Source organism: Zingiber officinale, chromosome 7B, assembly GCF_018446385.1.
Source record: "Zingiber officinale cultivar Zhangliang chromosome 7B, Zo_v1.1, whole genome shotgun sequence".
NCBI classification, from domain to species: Eukaryota; Viridiplantae; Streptophyta; class Magnoliopsida; order Zingiberales; family Zingiberaceae; genus Zingiber; species Zingiber officinale.
In genome coordinates, this window is record NC_055999.1 from 7,132,880 (window position 1) to 7,151,653 (window position 18,774).

An 18,774-nucleotide genomic window follows, 5' to 3' on the forward strand; every position below is an offset into this window, starting at 1 on the left:
GATGAACTCAAATGAAATCGCAACCCAATTACGATCAGATTGCGATCAAAATTCAACTGTAATTAAATTGTGGATATCTCCTGGTCTTAAAAACAGTGGACCAGATTATCCGGTCTGTTTTATAAGTGTCCTTGCATTCTAGCCATAGCAGCAGCAAAGCAGGCGTGCTTGCTCACCCTCAACAGCACTTCCTTCCTCTGTCACCTGTCCAGCCATGTTTTCTGTCCCCTGTCCGCCCTCCGGCGACCGCCGCCACTTCGCCCAGTTGCCCATGGTGGTCACTGGCGGCTCCGCTTGTGAAACTGATTACAACTACCCGGATAGCTACTCCCGCGGCCAACCAAACTACCAGCGGGCGATGGAGACGATCGGAATGGAAGCGCCGCCGCCGCGGTCGTCTTGCACGCTGCTCCAGCTCGGAGGGTTGGTCTACCGAGGTGGGATCACCTGCGCCGTTGGGGAATTTGTGGGCCCAGACATGACGGAGGATCATCGGAAGGAGAGTGGCCTCATGGTCTGCGAACCAGCGCAGTCAGTGTCGCAGGTGATGATACATTGACGTGAAGGTCGTGCAAGTTAATTAATTTATCCCTATAAATTCAACATATCACGTTACAGTTGAAATTTTTTAAATTACCACAATTTAACTTAAAAATTAGTTCTGGATAATCAAGTTTAGATGAGTAAGCTTATCAATTATGGCAAGACGAGTCTACAGAAAGATCCTCCCCAACTCCCACTATCTACTATACTTTTGTGTTAGATGATTTTTTTTCTTGTCCTATAAAAATAAAACGTGTTTCACAATTTTTAGCACTTTGAGATTAATTAAAAATTTAATTAAGGTAACCCTCTCCAAAGACAAAGTAGGCCTCCGACTATCACCGGAGGAGAGGAAGGAGAAGATCCACAGATACATGAAGAAGAGAGACCATAGAAACTTCACCAAGAGAATCAAGGTAATTGAGCCAATCATGTATCTTGTTTAAACTTAGTTCTAATAGAAAATAAGCCTTAAAACTTTAATTTGCTAGACTTTCAAAGAGGTAGTAAGCGATTCATCCTCTGTCTGATGATCAAATTCGATGATCAGTATACATGTAGAAAAACTCTAGCAGATAGTCGACCGAGAGTCCGCGGGCGATTTGTTAAGCATGATGAGCGAGGTGAGGGAACCAAGGATGCTGCGATCGGCAACCATGACTTCCACAAAGTAAGCATGTTCTTCTATCGATCGCTGCTCATGTTATCACATAATTAATCACAATCAAAGGATGCTTGACTAATTTTGTAGGTGGCTGTGAAGGAAGAAGAGATGCTCGATTGGGACATTCTTGCACACATAAACACTGACAACTCCTTTGAATGTAGTTGGGCTCTTGAATCTTGGATATGAGCACTTGCACTCTTATTGTGTACTTTTCAAAAAGAAAATAAAAAAATTTAAAGTTAATTAATGAAGATATAAGAACAAAATTCCAAATGCCAATTTGCTAGCCAATATCAAAATCTCCACTTTCGACTCTAAGGTTTTACATGTTCTTAACTTGCACTAGCAATCGCATCATATCGAATCCTCCTATCTTTGAAGCCTACGATCAAACTCTCGTCTGTTTGGCAATCAATGAAGCGTAGTGTTGAAACTGTGCAGTGGATTGGAGGCTTCTGCTACTAAAGCACATGCAATATTTATGGCTAAGATCATACAACGCCTCGTTCAAATCAGAAACAATTTATGTGTCTTCATTGAACATCAGCACAGAGCCATCAACACTGTCTCACCACATGCTTAATTCCTTCGTTCACAGGACAACGGCACTGTAGGATATCTTATTCGCTAGCTTCAGCTTTCAATGACGTTCACTTCTTTATAGAAGGGCATTTAATTTTACTCTGTAGATTGATTGGCCTTTGATACTAAATCTCACCTTTCTAGCTATTAGTTTAAAGTTCTTGACGATCGAGTTTGCAAGGAAAATATTTTTCCGAACCGCTGTGTGTGATTGTTTCTCTCAACCAATCCAAATCCATGCATGGTCTTTGTGTGGTGCAGAAAATTGCCTGACAAAGTAGTGGTCAAATACAGCAGGTCAAGTAGCTAGTGTGTCTGTGGAGAGTATTGAGTTGTAATCTCTTGTTCCAGAGCATCCGTTATTGAGAAAGTATTGAGCTATGAGCAGGATGATGGTGATGGAAGTTGCGTCCCCATGAATGCTTTGCTTTCGTACAGTTGGGAATCATAAATCAATAACTGTTTGGTTTTTCTGTCCTATAAATATTCGATACCTTCGTCTTCCTTTTCCAACACAGTTACAAGTGTCATTAGACTTCTTCTACACCGGCACATTAACAATGGGGAGCAGGAGCGTGCTCGCGCTGCTGCTCTGCTTCATCTCTGTCGCGGCCTCTGCCTTCGGGAGGCAGCTGGTCGGCAGGAAGGCCGGGGAGGAGGTCTTGTGGCCTACCAAAGGTGGCGGCTTTGGCAAGGGCCTCGGCGGAGGAGGAGGTTTTGGTGGCGGATATGGCCTTGGAGGGGGTGCCGGTGGTGGACTTGGCGGAGGAGGAGGGCTTGGTGATGGTTATGGCAAAGGAGGTGGACTTGGAGGCGGCATTGGAAAGGGTGGAGGGCTCGGCGGCGGCGGCGGCGGTTTTGGAGGTGGCGGTGGCCTTGGAGGGGGTGGCGGTGGTGGACTTGGTGGTGGGTTTGGAAAGGGAGGTGGACTTGGTGGCGGCATCGGAAAGGGTGGTGGGCTGGGCGGTGGTGCCGGTGTTGGGTTAGGAGGGGGCGCCGGTGACGGACTTGGTGGAGGCGGAGGGCTTGGCGGCGGTTACGGCAAGGGAGGTGGACTTGGTGGTGGCATTGGGAAAGGAGGTGGGTTCGGCGGCGGTGCAGGTGGCGGCTTCGGCAAGGGTGAAGGCGGTGGACCTGGCGGTGGTTACGGCAAAGGAAGTGGGCTTGGTGGCGGCATTGGAAAGGGAGGTGGATTTGGCCCCGGAGCCAGTGGTGGCTTTGGCAAGGGCGGTGGGCTCGGTGGCGGCATAGGGAAAGGAGGTGGATTTGGCGGCGGCGCCGGCGGAGGTGGCTTTGGAGGGGGAGCTGGAGGCGGTTTTGGCAAGGGTGGCGGTGTCGGAGGTGGGTTTGGTGGTGGCGCCGGCGGAGGATTAGTAGGTGGCTTGGGAGGGGGCGCTGGAGGCGGTTATGGCAAGCGTGGCGTTGGGGGAGGCGGATTCGGAGGTGCTGGAGGCTTTGAAGGAGGAGGCGGTGGGTTCGGTGGTGGAATTGGCAGTGGACAGTGGACACTGAGCGAATCAAGCACGCTGAACGAATGTCGTGATTGTTACGTACCCATGCAGCCTTAATATTTTCAAACACCAAATAATTTAGATTTTCTGTTCGATGTCAACTTTGATAATCGTCAGTCTTCCATTTAATTAAGTCGTGTCTCCTTGTTTGTGGTCAATTGTAGTTTTTGTCATTTTGACGGTCAGTCAATCAAATAAATAATTTACAAACGGAGAAATGTTACGAAATTTTATGGAGCTCCTCCAGGTGAAATTTCCACTGAGATCCACTTAGAACACAAATTCATCGAAGAAGACCATAAGGTGTCTACAAACTATCAAGTATTATTCATATACATTGATTAAGCAGCCAAAATATAATGCCATTCAAATCCTCAAGATGTAGACCCTTTTAGGCTCCAGTTTGTGTTTCTCCAGGAATCAACCGTCTCAAGTATAACTACTCTACATGGGCTTTCGCCAGCTATATAAAAAACACAATAAATCCATGGATGCCATAGCAGAATTCAAACAAAAGGTTACTCATAGCTTGCCCCTATATCTAATCAGCACTAGTGAAACTGGATGCAGATAAAAATTACAACATCAAAAGAAGCAAGCCTGAAAACTAATGGGCGGTGCCGCATGCTGCTTTCTCAATAAATAGCACTTGATTGTCGATAAACTAGGCGGTGTGTTGTTCTTCAAACCTAAGTCAAGGGGTGACCGGAACTTCCAAGATCTTGCAAATCATGAAAACTATAGCTCGTCATGAGCCAAGGGTTGGCTTTTGTTCAGATCCTCAAGTTTTTGTTGCAGTTCCTACCACAATTTTCATTATTGGTATTGTAAGCTTTAAATTGATTTAAACAAGTTTATATTTTGTTCCAAGTAAAAATGAATTTTGGGCATTTTAATCCAAACAAATAATGTACCTTCAACTTTTCTTCTCGACACGAGATAGGAGTTGAGAGAATTGCAACATACCTGAAAATAAGAAAGAAATGAATGTGTCACCTACAAATATTTTATGAAATAACATACAAAACAGTTGTGAGATGAATGGCTTGAGATAGGAAGATACATACTCGCATCGGCTTGGTTCGTCAACATCTGCAAGTTCATATTTCAAGCCACATCTGAGTCTTACCTGCTTGTTGTATAGATAGATGTCAAGCATTGAGAAGCAACATTGCTGGAACTCACATGTGCCAATTTAATTATGAGAAATACCTTTAAGCTCCTATCAGGGCCATTCCAGCATTTTTCTCCATTTGAAAACTGCATCACACTGTAAGATTCCTCAAAATTTGCCCATCGCCTGATAATGAAGCATGCAATTCAGTTAATTGAGCTTCAGCTTTTGGTATTAAACCTATAAATAATGACAAGCTGAAGTTTTTTTAACCGAACTTCACTCATTTCTTTCACCGTATATCAATTATGCAAGAACGTCGCATTTTCTACATTAGTTTGATAGCCTAGTCAATGTCAAGGTAACGGCAATGTGTTCATGTCTTAATGAAAAACAGTTCGTGCAAAAGGAGGCGCTGTGCTTTAATAGATTGGCAAAGCGGTAAGAACTCATCAGAACTTCCAAAGTTACTGTACTGCATTCAGTTTGTCAGCATGCATTTCAGAACAATTGAAAAGACCTAATAATTTTATGCAGTTAAATAAGTCCTTCAACTTTTAGCACGTTTTACAAGTGTTTGATATCAAATCAGTAAACCAACTTTTTCCTACATCAATCGATTAGACTTAATAACTTTGAATTCAAATTTGCAAAAAAAGCATTGTGAGAAACACCAAAAGACACTAGTTAAGTCTCTCATCATCGAGAAATCAAAGCTTCCTTGGCCTATAAAAACAATAATAACTTGCAAGCAAGGTGAATCAGAAGTTACCCTAATTGTGTGGTGCTATGCCCTTCAACTTGGGAAGCTTTTCTAAATGGACAGACCTTATAGACATACCTGACAAAAAAAAGGCAAAAGCCAAAATTAAAGATTTGGAGTGCACATCTGAGACCAACAAAAAAAGGACACATGAAGTGTGCACTGCATACTTGTTCTGCTTGTACTCAAAGCACTGATCATAAAACGAATAAAACTCTTTCTCTTTCCCTGGCAAAAGTAGTTAAGCTGGGCATTATAATCAAATCATAGGAATAACAAGATTGTGCAAATTAAAGTCAACAAAATGTAACTAACGTGAACGCTAGATAACAATTTACCATCATACTACAAAAAAGAATCCGATGGCATCTCGGATAGATATATGAGGTGGAGTAAATTATATATTGTGAATATTAAGCTATAAATTATTTGGCCTACAACAACCGATGACTGCCCAGACAACCTGTGAGACACCTAGCAAAGCCACAATGACATAGAAATTAATTAAAAAATAAAATCAAAGAAAGAGACTAGTTGCACTTACAAGAATAAATACACCTCATAAATCAGAAATAAGCACAATAGGTAAATTAATCAATGCGCAAAGCCATGAAAAAGAAGCTTAAGAAGAAATGTCAAGTAGATGAAACATTCTGCTCTATGATTAGAACCTGAGACTAACAACAGTCAAAAAAGGAAACTAAATCTTTTTATTTTGCAAAGGGCAGCCCGGTGCACGAAGCTCTCGTCATGCGGGGTCCCGGAAAAGGATCCATTGTATGCAACCTTACCCTACTTTTTGCAAGAGGCTGTCTTCAGGATTCGAACCCGTGACCTTTTGGTCACAAAGCAACAACTTTATTGTTGCGCCAAGGCTCCCCTTCGCAGAAAACCAACACCTAGCAGAAAATGATTTTCATCAGCAAACTATGCTGGTTGTCCTCATACTCACCAAAATCATGCTTTAGCTTCTCGGATAAACTGGAAATCCTTGATTGTAACTTGGATAGTTTTAAGCTGGCATCATCGTACTCCTTGTTCACTCGAGAAGACTCTACAAATGTGGAAATAATCTCATGCTTCATGGACCATAGGTGAGGAATGAGAAACATGTCGGCTTACCTGATATATCTATAGGTGTCCTGAAAAAGTTGAATGCTTGAATGACATTTTGAACAGTATGCTGTATCTTATCCAGCCATGATAGGCTACCAGTAGTTGTATCTGCATGCATCAGAAACAAATACTCAAATTAACATTTTCATGTAACAAAATTCTTAAAGAATCAGACACTGTATGGTTGAAGCTAAATCATCAAACTGCGCAAAACCTGGAGACTCTGATGTAAAATCTTTGTCAGTGTAACTGGAATCATCATATTCGACTTCATCTTTGCCATATGGCTCATCAGCATCATCTTGAAAATCATTGTCATCATCCTCGTCGTCATACTGATGTCTATCATCATCAGTGTCAGAGTGATAATAACTGTCATAGTTTTCTTCTTCCCCACTCTCGGCAAAATCATGATTTTCTTTCTCTTCCTCATTTTTATCGTTGTGTTCTTTTGTCTGTTTGTCAGAGAGTTCACCAGTCCATCTAGAGGCTACAAGACGACCCAATTTTTCTCTTGATAAGCCCTCAGTGGTCTCAGGACTTTGCACCTGCAAGAATCCACCATGAGAAATGAAAGATAACTTCGATCCATGGATCTAGGAATTTAATTGCTCAATAAGAAAGGATTCTCCATTGTAGCAAGTGTTGGAATATTATCATGATAGCTTATATATTACCAGTGACATTTTTTCATATTTCTAGTATAAAAGAATTCATGTAGTCTATAAGAAAACAGAGAAAAAGGATACCCACCGAAGTAAGTACAAACCCTACCTTTTAATTAGCTACTAACCTGGTCACATCAATGCATGTCTGAGATGACAAACTAGTAGCTTAAAAGCAACTGAAAATGAAAACTTATCATAGAAGTACAGTAAAATATATCTCTTTCTAGAAATCTGCATCAACAGCAATCATCCTTCAATAATATTGTCCTCATCAGTGTATCTCTCATACTTAAGTTTCAAGTTTTGGATCAACCAAGAAAATAACTGCTAGCATCTTTGATGGTTCTAACTTTCAATTATGCATCAACATTTGCAGCTGCAGCTGCATGCTTAGTTTTTTAACTTAAATTCCCTGAAATGCAATTCAGTTAGATGCCCACACGTCCAATAAAGTTTTTTTTTTAAACTTAAGTTCCCTGATACACAATTCAAGTTAAATCAGAAAAAATTAGATGCTCACGCATGCTTAGATAAGTTTTCAAATAGCATGCAGGTGATGTACCCAAAAATTACTAATGGCACTGTTGTAGGCAAATTTTTATTTTTAAGTTTAAGGTTTCGTGATTTTGTTTATACATTAGTAGAAGATTGGAATAGTAACATTATCAAATATACCCATATGAAAAAAATTCAAACTTCAAAGTTCAGAGTCATAATCAATGAACAATTCCAAATTAGCTTCTTATCTCAAATTTTGAACCTCACTGAAGAGATGCAATCACTAAACCAATATTCAATAAAACAGAAGCAAAGGATCTGCCATTACCTGGTCAGCAGCATCATCTGGATGGACCTCTTTGGTTCCAGTTTCCTCATTAGCACCAGCTTTAACTGTGGTAATATCTTTGTCTTCTAGGACATGCTAGTAAAAGAAACCAAGACATTAAGTTATCACCAAACCAAAAATATAACAAACACAAATTTTCAAATGCAATGATGTCCTTACGAGAGATGATCTTTTACCTGATTTGTTGAATGATCTGAAGGTACCTCATGGCTTTTATGATCAGAACCATGATCATATGCAATGGAATCACCATGATCATCTTTGATGTACTTAAATAGAATGAAATATAAATTATTAAGAAAGAAAATTGTACCAATTTCAGCAGTCAATCTAAATACCATGAAGAAAAATATCATATTGACAAGTTTCAAACACAAGTTTAATGTTTGCAATTCCAGATAGTGCCAATATGGTTCACAGAACTGCATCCAATGAACCCATGAACATATATTAAACTTCCTTTAGTATCATGAAGGCAATTAACATACTACATATACCAATATGTCTACAAGATGCCCCTTGATAACCTACTCATCATATACAATTATAGAACATTTGTTGCAAACTTGTTTCTTTTGCCAAACAAATAGTCAATATAAATAAGCTAGATCCTTCAGTGTCTTTTCAGCCACGTACTCAGTAATATATCTTCCTGTGTAGCGTTATAGACATAGTATACATGGATTGTCTTTCCTTAATCAGTTGAATAACTTCCTTACAAGGTTTTAGAAATCAATTTACTTGCTGCCCATTAACCAAACAAATATCTAGAATAGCACAAATTAGAACTTCACCGAATTTTTTCAAAAATGAGAGAAGTAACTCAGTCACAAAACTGCACATTTATATTGTGAATTTAAATGATTACTCCCATGTCAGTTTTAGGTACTTAATGATGTTGTCATTTCAAAACTCACATGAGCTTATAATGCATTAGAATAGGATGCCCTTAACTGCTCTCCATGTGATATTTTAATGCATAACTCAGGTATGATAAAAAGTTATGTAACAAAGCATATTAGTTAACTGACCTGACTAGTCTTTTCCAGCTTGTCATGAGGCCTCTCAGGCAGATCCTCTGGATATTCATCTAATAATTGCTTCTGCTCATTTGACTTTGTTTCAGCAACTCTCTGTGCCTCTTCCTTCTCCTTTTTCAAACGTTCTTCTTCCTCCGCTTTCTTTATCCTTTCTTTATGCTCTGTGTAGCAGGTTAGAAATAAGAGGACAAGGAATTTTGAATCATGTCATCATAAGATTTCAATTTCTATGTTCTATTTGAATCAATCAAGCATGGAGGGTAGTCTACATGATTTTTTTTATGAGACATGTGAATCTTCAATTATGAGAATCAAAACTAATAGCCAAGTGAACTTCAGTGCAGTTGCAAAGAATATTGCACCTCTCAGTTTCTCAACTAGTCCTTTAAGTATCTTCTCTTCATTTTTCAGTTTTGATAGCTCCACCTCCTCTTTCACAAACTCTTGTTTTGCCTTTTCAACTTCTTGCTTCCGGATAACTAAACCATCCTGATGCTTTTCTATCTTCTTCTTCAATCTCTCTCGTGCTGCTTTTCCAGCTTCCCAACATGTATTTGAGCAGTTTACATTGCCATTGTATTCATCACTTCCATCACAGCAATCTACATGTACCATTATGAGCAAAAAAAGAGGAATGGTTCAAGGGTATGTTGATCTAAAGCATAGAGAATTCTTACTCCATATATGATTGCAAGAATAATTAAGTACATAGAACCAAAAAGGCACATCACTAGAACCTAATGCTCCAACAGAAGTTATATGAACAATACAACAAGGCAATTGTTGAATAAAGTTAATGGTATATATTAAGGCTTACAAAAAGCATTTAGAAATATCAAAGTCAAATTGCACTTCGTCTCATTTCATCTTGTTCTAATTCCTTTAAGAAAAGAATGATTCAACTTTTGCATGAGCCTATCATAGAAGAAATAGTATACTATTTCTTTGAAATTAATTGTTTAGTAGGTCAATTAAACAAAGTTGAGAAAATGATGGGTTGATGGACCAATAAAATCATCAAGTGACTGAATATTATAGCCTACAAATATGTAGTGCCTGGCCACAAATAAGTGCATCTATACCAACTTTATAAGTAGTATGACTAAATTTGATGTTTTATCTTTAAAACTATATGCGTATGCAGAGAAACTTCTGGTCCAGTTAAACAGTAATTGAAGCGAAAAATTAGCTTTAAAATGAAAAAAAAATAAAAAAAAAATAAAATAAAGATCGATTTTTACCACAAAGACCATCATTCACCCGGGAAGAAAAAATAATCTGTGGAATGTGACCCGAGTTCCGGCAGTAGAATTTGCCTTCTGGACAGGCTGATGTCCCTGCAAAACTCCAGCCACAATTAAGAAATTCCAGAAACCCAATTGACTAACATTGAGGTAAAGAAAAGAAGAAGAAAAAAAAAATCAGCTACTTTTGCTGTCTTCCTAGCAACATCCTACTATGTTCACGAAACCGACAGAAAAGGAACAACTTTTTGCAACAATAACCTCAGCAAGCAAAAGAAACAGTCAAAACGCAAAGTCCCTTGTAGAAACACTCACCCGGCTCGTCAGTTCCATCAAGACAGTCGCAGAACTCATCATTCAGCTGCTGCTTGGTGAACTTCTTGGCCCCATCCTTGCATTTGATCACGTCCGACTTATAGTAACCCTCATCTACGAATCGAATAAAAATCAAAATAACCCCGAAAACATCTGATAAAACGCAGATCAAGCAAAAGATTAAAAAAAAAAAACCAATGCGACGGGAAGGAAGACCTTGAGGAGCGATTCCCAGAAACTCGCGGGCCGGGAGAGAAGCGAATCCAGCGATCCACAACGCGAAAAGACAAGTGATCGTAAGAGACAACTTGATTCGAAGGGCTCCCATCGATCTCTCGGCGAGAAAGCTTCCCCTCCGTACCGTTAGGGAGACGAGCTGCGGTAAGAATCCCCCGATCGGACTCGTGCAGCGAATGAAATCGGGCGATGGATGTCCCTAATTAGAAAGAACTCGAATTAGATTTAATTTGATCTCACCTCATTTAAATTTAATCATTTATCTTATTCATTAATTAATTTATTATTGCATGGCCTAACATATGGGCCTAGGGCCTACTATTCGGTCTAGCCCACTAAGGCCCATTCCACATCAAAGGAGAAAAGCATATTACTCTGCAAGATGTCCATCAACAAGCATTTCCTTGTCCACATCAAGTGAAAATGATAAAAACATAAATATCAATTCTTCCTTCCTTTTTCAATTAAAAAAAAAATCTTTATTGATTCCTGTCACTATTTTATTATTTGTTTATCAGGAAGGTGGTTGAAGATATGCCACTAAGTGCCACGGAGAATCATAGAACACTTGAAACATTTTTGATGTTCCGAATTCAAATGTACTCCAAACAATATATTCTTGGATGATCATAAAGTAATAATCTAATGATGATGCATTATATTTTATGCCCAACCTTGTCCTCATTCCTCATTCCAATGGAATAATATCCACTCCATGCGTAAAAAAAGTTTCAGATATGATCAGGGCAAAGTGTTGCTCTATTTAAAGATTAATTTTATTCTTATTATCAGTTAATTAAGTATGTTTATGAAAAGCAAAGACCACTATTAGTAGAAGAAAACATGATGGATTAACAGTCAATCACTATAATTAACGCACGCTAATATAGAAATTCGGCACTGATAATCTCAACTTCCATCCCTGTTCTTTATTTGGCCCCAAGAACAGGCACCACAGTCATGATAGACAAGGTATATATGCTCATTGCACTTGTATTTGCACCTAATTCAAAGCACAGGAACAAGAAAACATGACCTATATGAAGAGACATACATGGATTCTGGCATATATTTCAAATTCACGAGTGAGTTCTTAGTGAAGGATGATGAAGAAGTGGTCCAAGAACTCAAAAAAAATACTGAAATTTAAGATTGAAACAAAAGAGAGAGAAAAGAAAACAGTAGTAAAGTTTCAAGATTCCCTCTCTTTTTTCGTCGAAGGGATAACTGAATAAGTACCAAACTTAGCGGAGGAGACAAAATGGAATATAATGCTTATTCCTTATTCCATTCCTTGCTTTCAAAGTGTACATAAGAGCATCATGAACAGTAGAGTTTTCTATTCTTTACAGAAAGCTTGTATCCAATTCTGCTTCTGGATGCGTCCAGTCAAACAGATTTTTCAGACCTCTCCCTCCTACCATAGCCAATTCATATCTAATGGTATTTTTGTTTGTAAATTTATTCTTTTTGGGTCCCATGAAGGCATGAACACAGCCGTTCTCCATAGAAAAAAGAGAGAGCAGATCGATATCTGATGGATTGTAATATAGGAGAAATGCAAGGGCCTGAGACAGAAGGGGGAAAAGAAAAAACTTACATTTGAGTAAGAAAGTTCTTGCCATGAGTATAAGGTTCTTGCCCTCTTTATTCTAAGAGACTTTTTGCATTAAAAGGATGAATGTTTATGAATTTATTCCTTTGGACATGTGACAAGCCAAAGCTGCCCCGCAGAAAGTTGGTAATGCAGGAAATGAATTGAAGGCTTGACCTGTGAGTGTTGTGTTCAAATGATTCCAAATTCTCTTTCCAATTGCCTTATAAGGAGGGCCTTGGAGTCATCTCTCAGCAACAAGGAGAGAAGTTGAAGCAGCCCCAGTTCCTTCCTAAACAAGAGGAGCACAGAGAGAGAGAGAGAGAGAGAGCATAACAATGTGTCTCCTAGCTTTCCAGAAACTAGTCAGTTTGTCAGAAATGAAGCTCCCAAATGGATGGTAGATAAAGCAACAGGAAAACCTCAAGGTAACAAAATCTTAGGAAATGATAGAAAGCCAGTGATGGTCTCCTTTTTTTCTCTGTTTTTCCTTTTTTTTAAACCTGTCTCCTGAAATTTTGCTTCCTGAATCAGATGTATCAGCATCAAGCTCAACAAACCCACAGTAGCCTCGTTTCTTCTCGGACACCGTATCCTTCAGAGAGGCACTTGTTTCTGCAAAGAGGAAGTGCCCCAGGAGAGTCTGGATTAGTTCTTTCGACTGATGCTAAGCCTAGACTAAAATGGACTCCTGAGCTCCATGAAAGATTTATTGACGCCGTCAATCAACTAGGTGGAGCAGACAGTGAGTATATATATACAGAAAGTTTCATATTAGAATCTACAAGTAATTTTAACCATCTTCACCGTATATAAACTCGCAGAGGCTACTCCGAAGACGATCATGAGACTGATGGGCATTCCGGGACTCACTCTGTATCATCTGAAAAGTCATCTTCAGGTTCTCTTTGAGTACTCGAATGTCATATCTAAGCGACCCCAATTTCATTTTGATAACTAACTTGCTTTTGTTTGTTTATGTTTTAGAAATACAGGCTTGGCAAAAACCTCCAAGCTCAAACAAGCACTGGAAGTTTAAAGAACTGTAAGTGACACAAATCCTGGGGTTTATATATTGACCTTCAAACCAGATACATCAGTTCAAAGGTCGGGTTAATTTATTTGCAGTTATTGGGTGTACAATACCAGAAGAGAGAACAGAGGATAATGGATCCGCGATAACTACTGTGGCTCCGGCAAACAAGTAAGAGAAGATCAGTTTTCACTATGGTTATTGAAATTTATAGAGACGTTTCTCTAACAGTAAATATATTTCAGAACCATGCATATAAATGAAGCTCTCAGAATGCAAATTGAGGTGCAGCAAAAGTTACATGAACAACTTGAGGCAAGTCCTAATTCTCCTCCACCAATTTCCTATTTTTTTTTTTTAAAAAAAAAGTTTATTCTGATGAAGAAACAACCAACATGTAGGTGCAAAGGCATTTGCAATTTCAAATAGAGGCGCAGGGAAAGTATTTACAGTCGGTGCTGGAAAAGGCTCAAGAGACACTTAGGCAGCAAAACCTGGGCTCTGCAGGGCTGGAAGTTACCAAGCTCCAACTCTCAGAGTTGGCTTCCAAACTCTCAAGCGAGTACATCAACAACTCATCATTTCCAGGTTCTGAAGGAAATGGCAGCCAACATATGCTACAGCTAAATCCATCCCAACTTGCTGATTGCTCAGTGGAAAGTTGCTTGACTTCATCTGAGGGTTCACAAAAAGACCAAGACATGCATGATGCGGGTATGGGGTTGAGAACTGCTGCTGTTGTTCACCAGGAAGGTTTTTCTCTGAGCATGAAACAGTTTGGAGGTCGCAGCAAGCTCGAGCATACTCGACACGCATGGTGCAGTGATCCAAGCGAGCAGAAGAAGACTTTATCCATGTTAAAAGATCCAGAAACAGAGAACAAGTCGCTTGAACATCCAAGCAGCAAGAGAGCATCGGTGCAACACGATAGAAGAAAGCAACCAGATGGGTTTGGTCTTCCATGTCTTACCACAGAATTAGAACTGAAAATCCATGAAGACAATGGAGGTGCATCAGGGTGCAAGCAGTTTGACTTGAATGGCTTCTGTTGGAACTAATTCATGGAAAGGAAGTCCATTTTAACAGTGCTAAGTTGATTAAGGTAACTGATTGAGGCAAAAAGTATGCATGGCTGTAGTTAAGTATCGCAGAGAATGCATCAATCAGAACATCGTATTGTCATTTGAATCTCTAGTATACTAAATAAGAGTTTCAAACCTCTTTTACTTTGTACTAATGTTTCATTAATAATGTGGTTTATAACTATATTTAGAATAATGATTGATCATGTCTAAAAGCTGAAGAGATGACGCGCTGGGCAAGTGGCGATGAGATTAACTGAACGAAGACTTTAGATTGGAGCAGGGACTATGAACGGGAGCGAAAATCCTTCCTCGCGCACTCGAGAGAGCAAACAGACGTAGTGCCAAAAACCAGGGAAGGGTCCCTGACGAAGGTCCTTCGATGCTTAAGTCAGTGTAATGCCCGAGCGGCAAATTGAACAGTAAACGTGTAGCAAAGCATGTGCGTAGTAAAAATATGTTCCAAAGCATACCTTGCCAATAGAGAAGACCTCCTTTATATACCACCTTTAATAACCTTCACAATCATGAGGCGGTAGAGAATGTCGGATGTTAGAAATTGTCGAGTAAAGAAATATATATCCTGGGAGGTATACAGTCACCGTCTGAGGAATCTTCCATTACTCGTGTGTATCATTTTTATAACTGATGTCATTAATGAGGCGATGGAAGAAATATGCTGTCATAAAGTGTCGACTCATGAAAAATGTAGAGTCACCTTCGAGGAAGGTTCTATTGAATGCTCATATAATAATAGAAGAATATTCTCTAGCAGACTATTGCGATTCTCTGATAATGTGGTCCCCGAAGATATCCCGGCTGGATATTTAGCCGACCGAGTATATATATAAAAATATAGTACTGAGTATGGTAGGACGTTTAGCCCTTAAGACCACTCGGATATATGTTGTGTAATGCTGGAGATCTAATTATGAAGTAATGGAAAGTCAAGTCTCATAGGTCCAGACGGTTCTTAAGACCGACCGACCATATGTAGGGATACTTATTTCTAAAGAATAGAGAAATGAACCATGAGAGGTCTGACTGATACTTTTCGACAATCGTCCTTGTACTGGGAGGCTTCTCCCTGAAGTGATATCTAAGCTCTAAAAATTCGGTCATATTTCTTTTGAGATTTGCCTTGTATGTTTGCTCGGCGAAGATAAGGATACTGAGCCTTGTAACTCTAGTCAGTTGTATATCCGACTGCCCATATTTAGGAGGACAGGAGAATGAATAGTGAAGGCACGTATGTTTAACCGGTTGTCAGATCAATCCACCGTATACTAGGCACCCAAAGTGGGATGCTAAGTCCCCAGGTCCTATCTGAATATTATTCCCGGCCGACCTTGTGGTCGGTCAGGATTCTCTTGAACCCGGACAGATAATGGCTGATCGGGTATATACTGGGTGTCTTACTATAAGCGAGAAGCATTAGGCTCCTTTGGTCCGACCAGCCTATTGGTCGGACGTCGTCGTATTGAGGGCCTTAGCGTTGGGTGAGGAACTAGGCTCTGTTGAGAGTGACCCCCTGACTACTACCTCCTCTTGACTTGGACTGCCACCTTATCTTAAATTTGACTGTCACGTCCTCTTGACTTTGACTGCTACGTCATACCTAGGTCCGTTTGTAACAGCACGTATCACTAGCCTCCCCTTCAAGTCTAGTCAAAGGAGGCTTGGTAGCCGACTGACTTGACCCAAGTCTTGTATTTTCCCAATCATCTCCTTTATTGGTCCGATAGGGCAAATATATGTTCAGCCTGAACTCTAAATCAGGCTCCCGCTCTCCCTTTATTACTACACTTAGCCGTACTTTTTGAAAGAATGCATAATCGATATACACAATAGTACACCACTGATACACAGGAAAACACTCTTCAATGTAATGATTCGACTATCTCATCCATCATAAATTCTCATTTATGGGCAAGTGTCATGTGTCCCAATAACATATTCTTTGACGTGACAGTTGATGTACGCCTTTTCGTATAGACCAATGACACATTCTGCCTTGCAAATCAACGGTCATAAATGAACATACTGTTTTAATCAGATGAATGTAGTGGGGTCTTATCTTATGGCTTGTGTTTAAAACCCCTAAGTGGTATAGAGACAAGTCACTTTATGCTTTGTCTTCTTCGATCCTCTCTCGGCAATTTCTTTCGACCAACTTGTCTTCCTTTCGATCTAAATCAGTAAGTTCTTCCTTGGACTCCTTGCTATTTTTCTTGCATTCTCCCATGGCTCAAGAATTTGTCATCCTGGTATACTTTTACTCGTTCAAATTTCAATCATAGTGATTGAGAGGTTCTTTATCTTTCATTTGAAATCCCCAAGAACTACCACATTCGCCTTCCAACCATCTAGGATCACCCTCATCGTCCTCCTTCGGCCTTTGTTACATTCTTTAAGGACCAACTTAAAGCTGGCTTGCATTTTTCGATTCCCAATTTCCTTTCTAAGCTATTATTTTAACATCCCTCTCTCTCAATTTGCTGCGAACGTATTCCGTAGCATGTGTGGGATATTTATTCTGTTTCGCTCGTATGACATCCCACCGACTCCTCATAATTTCCACTTGTTCTTGTACCCCAAGAAATCGAACCCGGAGATTTTTTTTATTTTAGTCTCGTGCTAAAGTAGTGTTCTTTAAGGTCCTGCCCTCCTTTAATAAAGGATGGTAATCCTATTTCTTTTTTGTCGAACTACCCAAGCCTGCCTCCTGACCAACCGTATGGCAGTCCGATCTCACCCCCCCCCTTCTCTTCTCAAACTTGGGAATTTGAAACTAGACCTGACCTTCCTCTCCTACTCAAAGAAACTAGGAGGCATTCAATTCAAGGCTCCTAAGTTGCTATGCGAGGGTCTCCTTTACCTATTCGGATTAAGTCTTGTTCAAGAAAAGCTTATGTGCTCCTTTGAAAAGTCTTATTAATCTGTCTATTAAGTTGACACTAACTAAAGTCTTTCTTGTTTCATACAGTGGATGCTTCCTTCAAGTCCGTAGTTTCTGAGCGCCTTCTGTTACATGAGGACTAGCTACTTCAAAAAAAGCACTGCTACTGGCCAAACAAGAGTAACAGCAAGCTAGTCCTTCTGGTGGGGCGTCTAGCAACCAAGCGGTCGAATCTAGTGAGATCGCCGCACAGGAAGAAGTGGCAGCTGTCCATCTCCTGGACTCTAAAGATTCTTCACCCAATTAGGTGGAGGCGTCTTTGAAGAGGAGGCACAAACGACGCCAACTTATCCTTACCACACAAGTCTCTGAGGGGCAAGCGCCCCCCCCCCCCCCCCCCCTTTTACAGTACCTTCACCTCAACTCATGCACGTCCGAGAAGAGGCCTCGGCACAATCTTCCGAGTAGACTTTGTCCACTCATCCTTCAATGTCAACTCTCCTCTTGAGCAGTCCAATTTAAGAGGTCACCTCCTAGCTGATTGACTCTCTAGTTGGTCAACTCAACAGTATACTGCTCTCCCCACTACTCCTATTGTCGAGGCTTCTCTGATCATAACTAGGATTGAGCCAAAGAGGCTTTACAAATTCTTTGCTATCTACGACCTACTGTCCGCCATAGTCATAGCTTCCCCATCATCTCCCCCATCGATCAGCAATGGCATACTATTAAGAGGCCATGCGATGGAGGCCTGAGAGGCAGCTATGAACCGGTTAGGAGATTTTACATCGACGGAGACGATGAATGAATATTCTTTTGACTTGATAACAATATGCTTTTACCCTTTTAATTATCTCTTATGCTTTGACTATTTTTTGATAATATTTGTTCTGCAGCAATGGGTGTTCGGAATGAGTATTCTAAAACAATTCATAACTTTGGCCGAAGAAAATGAGACTTTGAAGAAATGCCTAGCGGAGGTCAGTTCCATGTATACTCTAGCCTTGCCCCCATAAGAGAGGCGAGCACAACTCGAGCGACTGAGCCACTAGAAAAGGAACTTCAAGAGGCTAAGACATTGAGTAAAGCTAAAGCCGAGTGGGCAAAAATATCAAAGGTCGTCCTAAAAATCATAAAAGATAAGCTCCACTTGGAGACAACCCACCAAGCGAACATAGTGGCTGAGCTGGATGGTAAGATATCAGAAGTTCAGTGCCTCTTTGCTCAACTAGGGGAAATGAATACCACATATGTGATGGAGTTAGCGACCAAAGTTCAATTGGAGTTCGAGCAGCAACAAAGCTTGGGCGTCTAAAAGGCGAAGCTGGAGTCCCTCCGGGCGAACTTAGAGGCCGACCGGAATGCTTTAGATGCCTCAAAATCTAAATCGATCGGTCTCTCTTCAGAGCTGACAGTTGCCTGGGTGGAGCTAGCAGCCTACTGAATGAGAGAGGACGAGCGGTTTAAAGCAAAAAAGTCAACCCTCTTCTAATCACGTGACTTCGTTGTGACCATCGTC

At 40.3% G+C, this 18,774-nt stretch overlaps 4 protein-coding genes across 5 annotated transcripts; 3 read left to right on the plus strand and 1 right to left on the minus strand.

Moving 5' to 3' along the window:
* Positions 1-144: 144 nt before the first annotated feature.
* LOC122003543 lies at positions 145-1,608 on the plus strand. Of its 2 annotated transcripts, none has more exons than XR_006117981.1 (4): positions 145-544; positions 846-959; positions 1,035-1,213; positions 1,295-1,324. XR_006117981.1 is itself a non-coding variant. In XM_042558646.1 (4 exons), the coding sequence occupies exons 1-4, from the start codon at positions 215-217 to the stop codon at positions 1,394-1,396; spliced, it is 666 nt and encodes a 221-aa protein (XP_042414580.1). In that variant the 5' UTR covers positions 145-214; the 3' UTR covers positions 1,397-1,608. The 2 variants fall into 2 exon arrangements, 1 of the variants encoding a protein (XP_042414580.1); XM_042558646.1 differs by having other exon boundaries at positions 1,094-1,213; positions 1,295-1,608.
* Positions 1,609-2,352: 744 nt separating this feature from the next.
* LOC122004125 (glycine-rich cell wall structural protein-like) lies at positions 2,353-3,360 on the plus strand. The gene has a single exon (XM_042559054.1). The coding sequence runs from the start codon at positions 2,353-2,355 to the stop codon at positions 3,358-3,360; it is 1,008 nt and encodes a 335-aa protein (XP_042414988.1).
* Positions 3,361-3,585: 225 nt separating this feature from the next.
* On the minus strand, positions 3,586-10,868 carry LOC122005214 (glucosidase 2 subunit beta-like). The gene is made up of 16 exons (XM_042560166.1): positions 10,627-10,868; positions 10,411-10,524; positions 10,093-10,188; positions 9,214-9,453; positions 8,843-9,012; positions 7,988-8,080; positions 7,791-7,886; positions 6,511-6,844; positions 6,303-6,404; positions 6,133-6,234; positions 5,351-5,408; positions 5,190-5,258; positions 4,516-4,603; positions 4,371-4,432; positions 4,218-4,269; positions 3,586-4,104 (listed from the first exon to the last, which is right to left on the minus strand). The coding sequence occupies exons 1-16, from the start codon at positions 10,736-10,738 to the stop codon at positions 4,042-4,044; spliced, it is 1,851 nt and encodes a 616-aa protein (XP_042416100.1). The 5' UTR covers positions 10,739-10,868; the 3' UTR covers positions 3,586-4,041.
* Positions 10,869-12,472: 1,604 nt separating this feature from the next.
* Positions 12,473-14,552, plus strand: LOC122005215 (myb-related protein 2-like). Its single transcript, XM_042560167.1, has 7 exons — positions 12,473-12,669; positions 12,776-12,986; positions 13,066-13,142; positions 13,229-13,286; positions 13,370-13,445; positions 13,520-13,589; positions 13,676-14,552. The coding sequence occupies exons 2-7, from the start codon at positions 12,776-12,778 to the stop codon at positions 14,330-14,332; spliced, it is 1,149 nt and encodes a 382-aa protein (XP_042416101.1). The 5' UTR covers positions 12,473-12,669; the 3' UTR covers positions 14,333-14,552.
* The last annotated feature ends 4,222 nt before the right edge of the window (positions 14,553-18,774 follow it).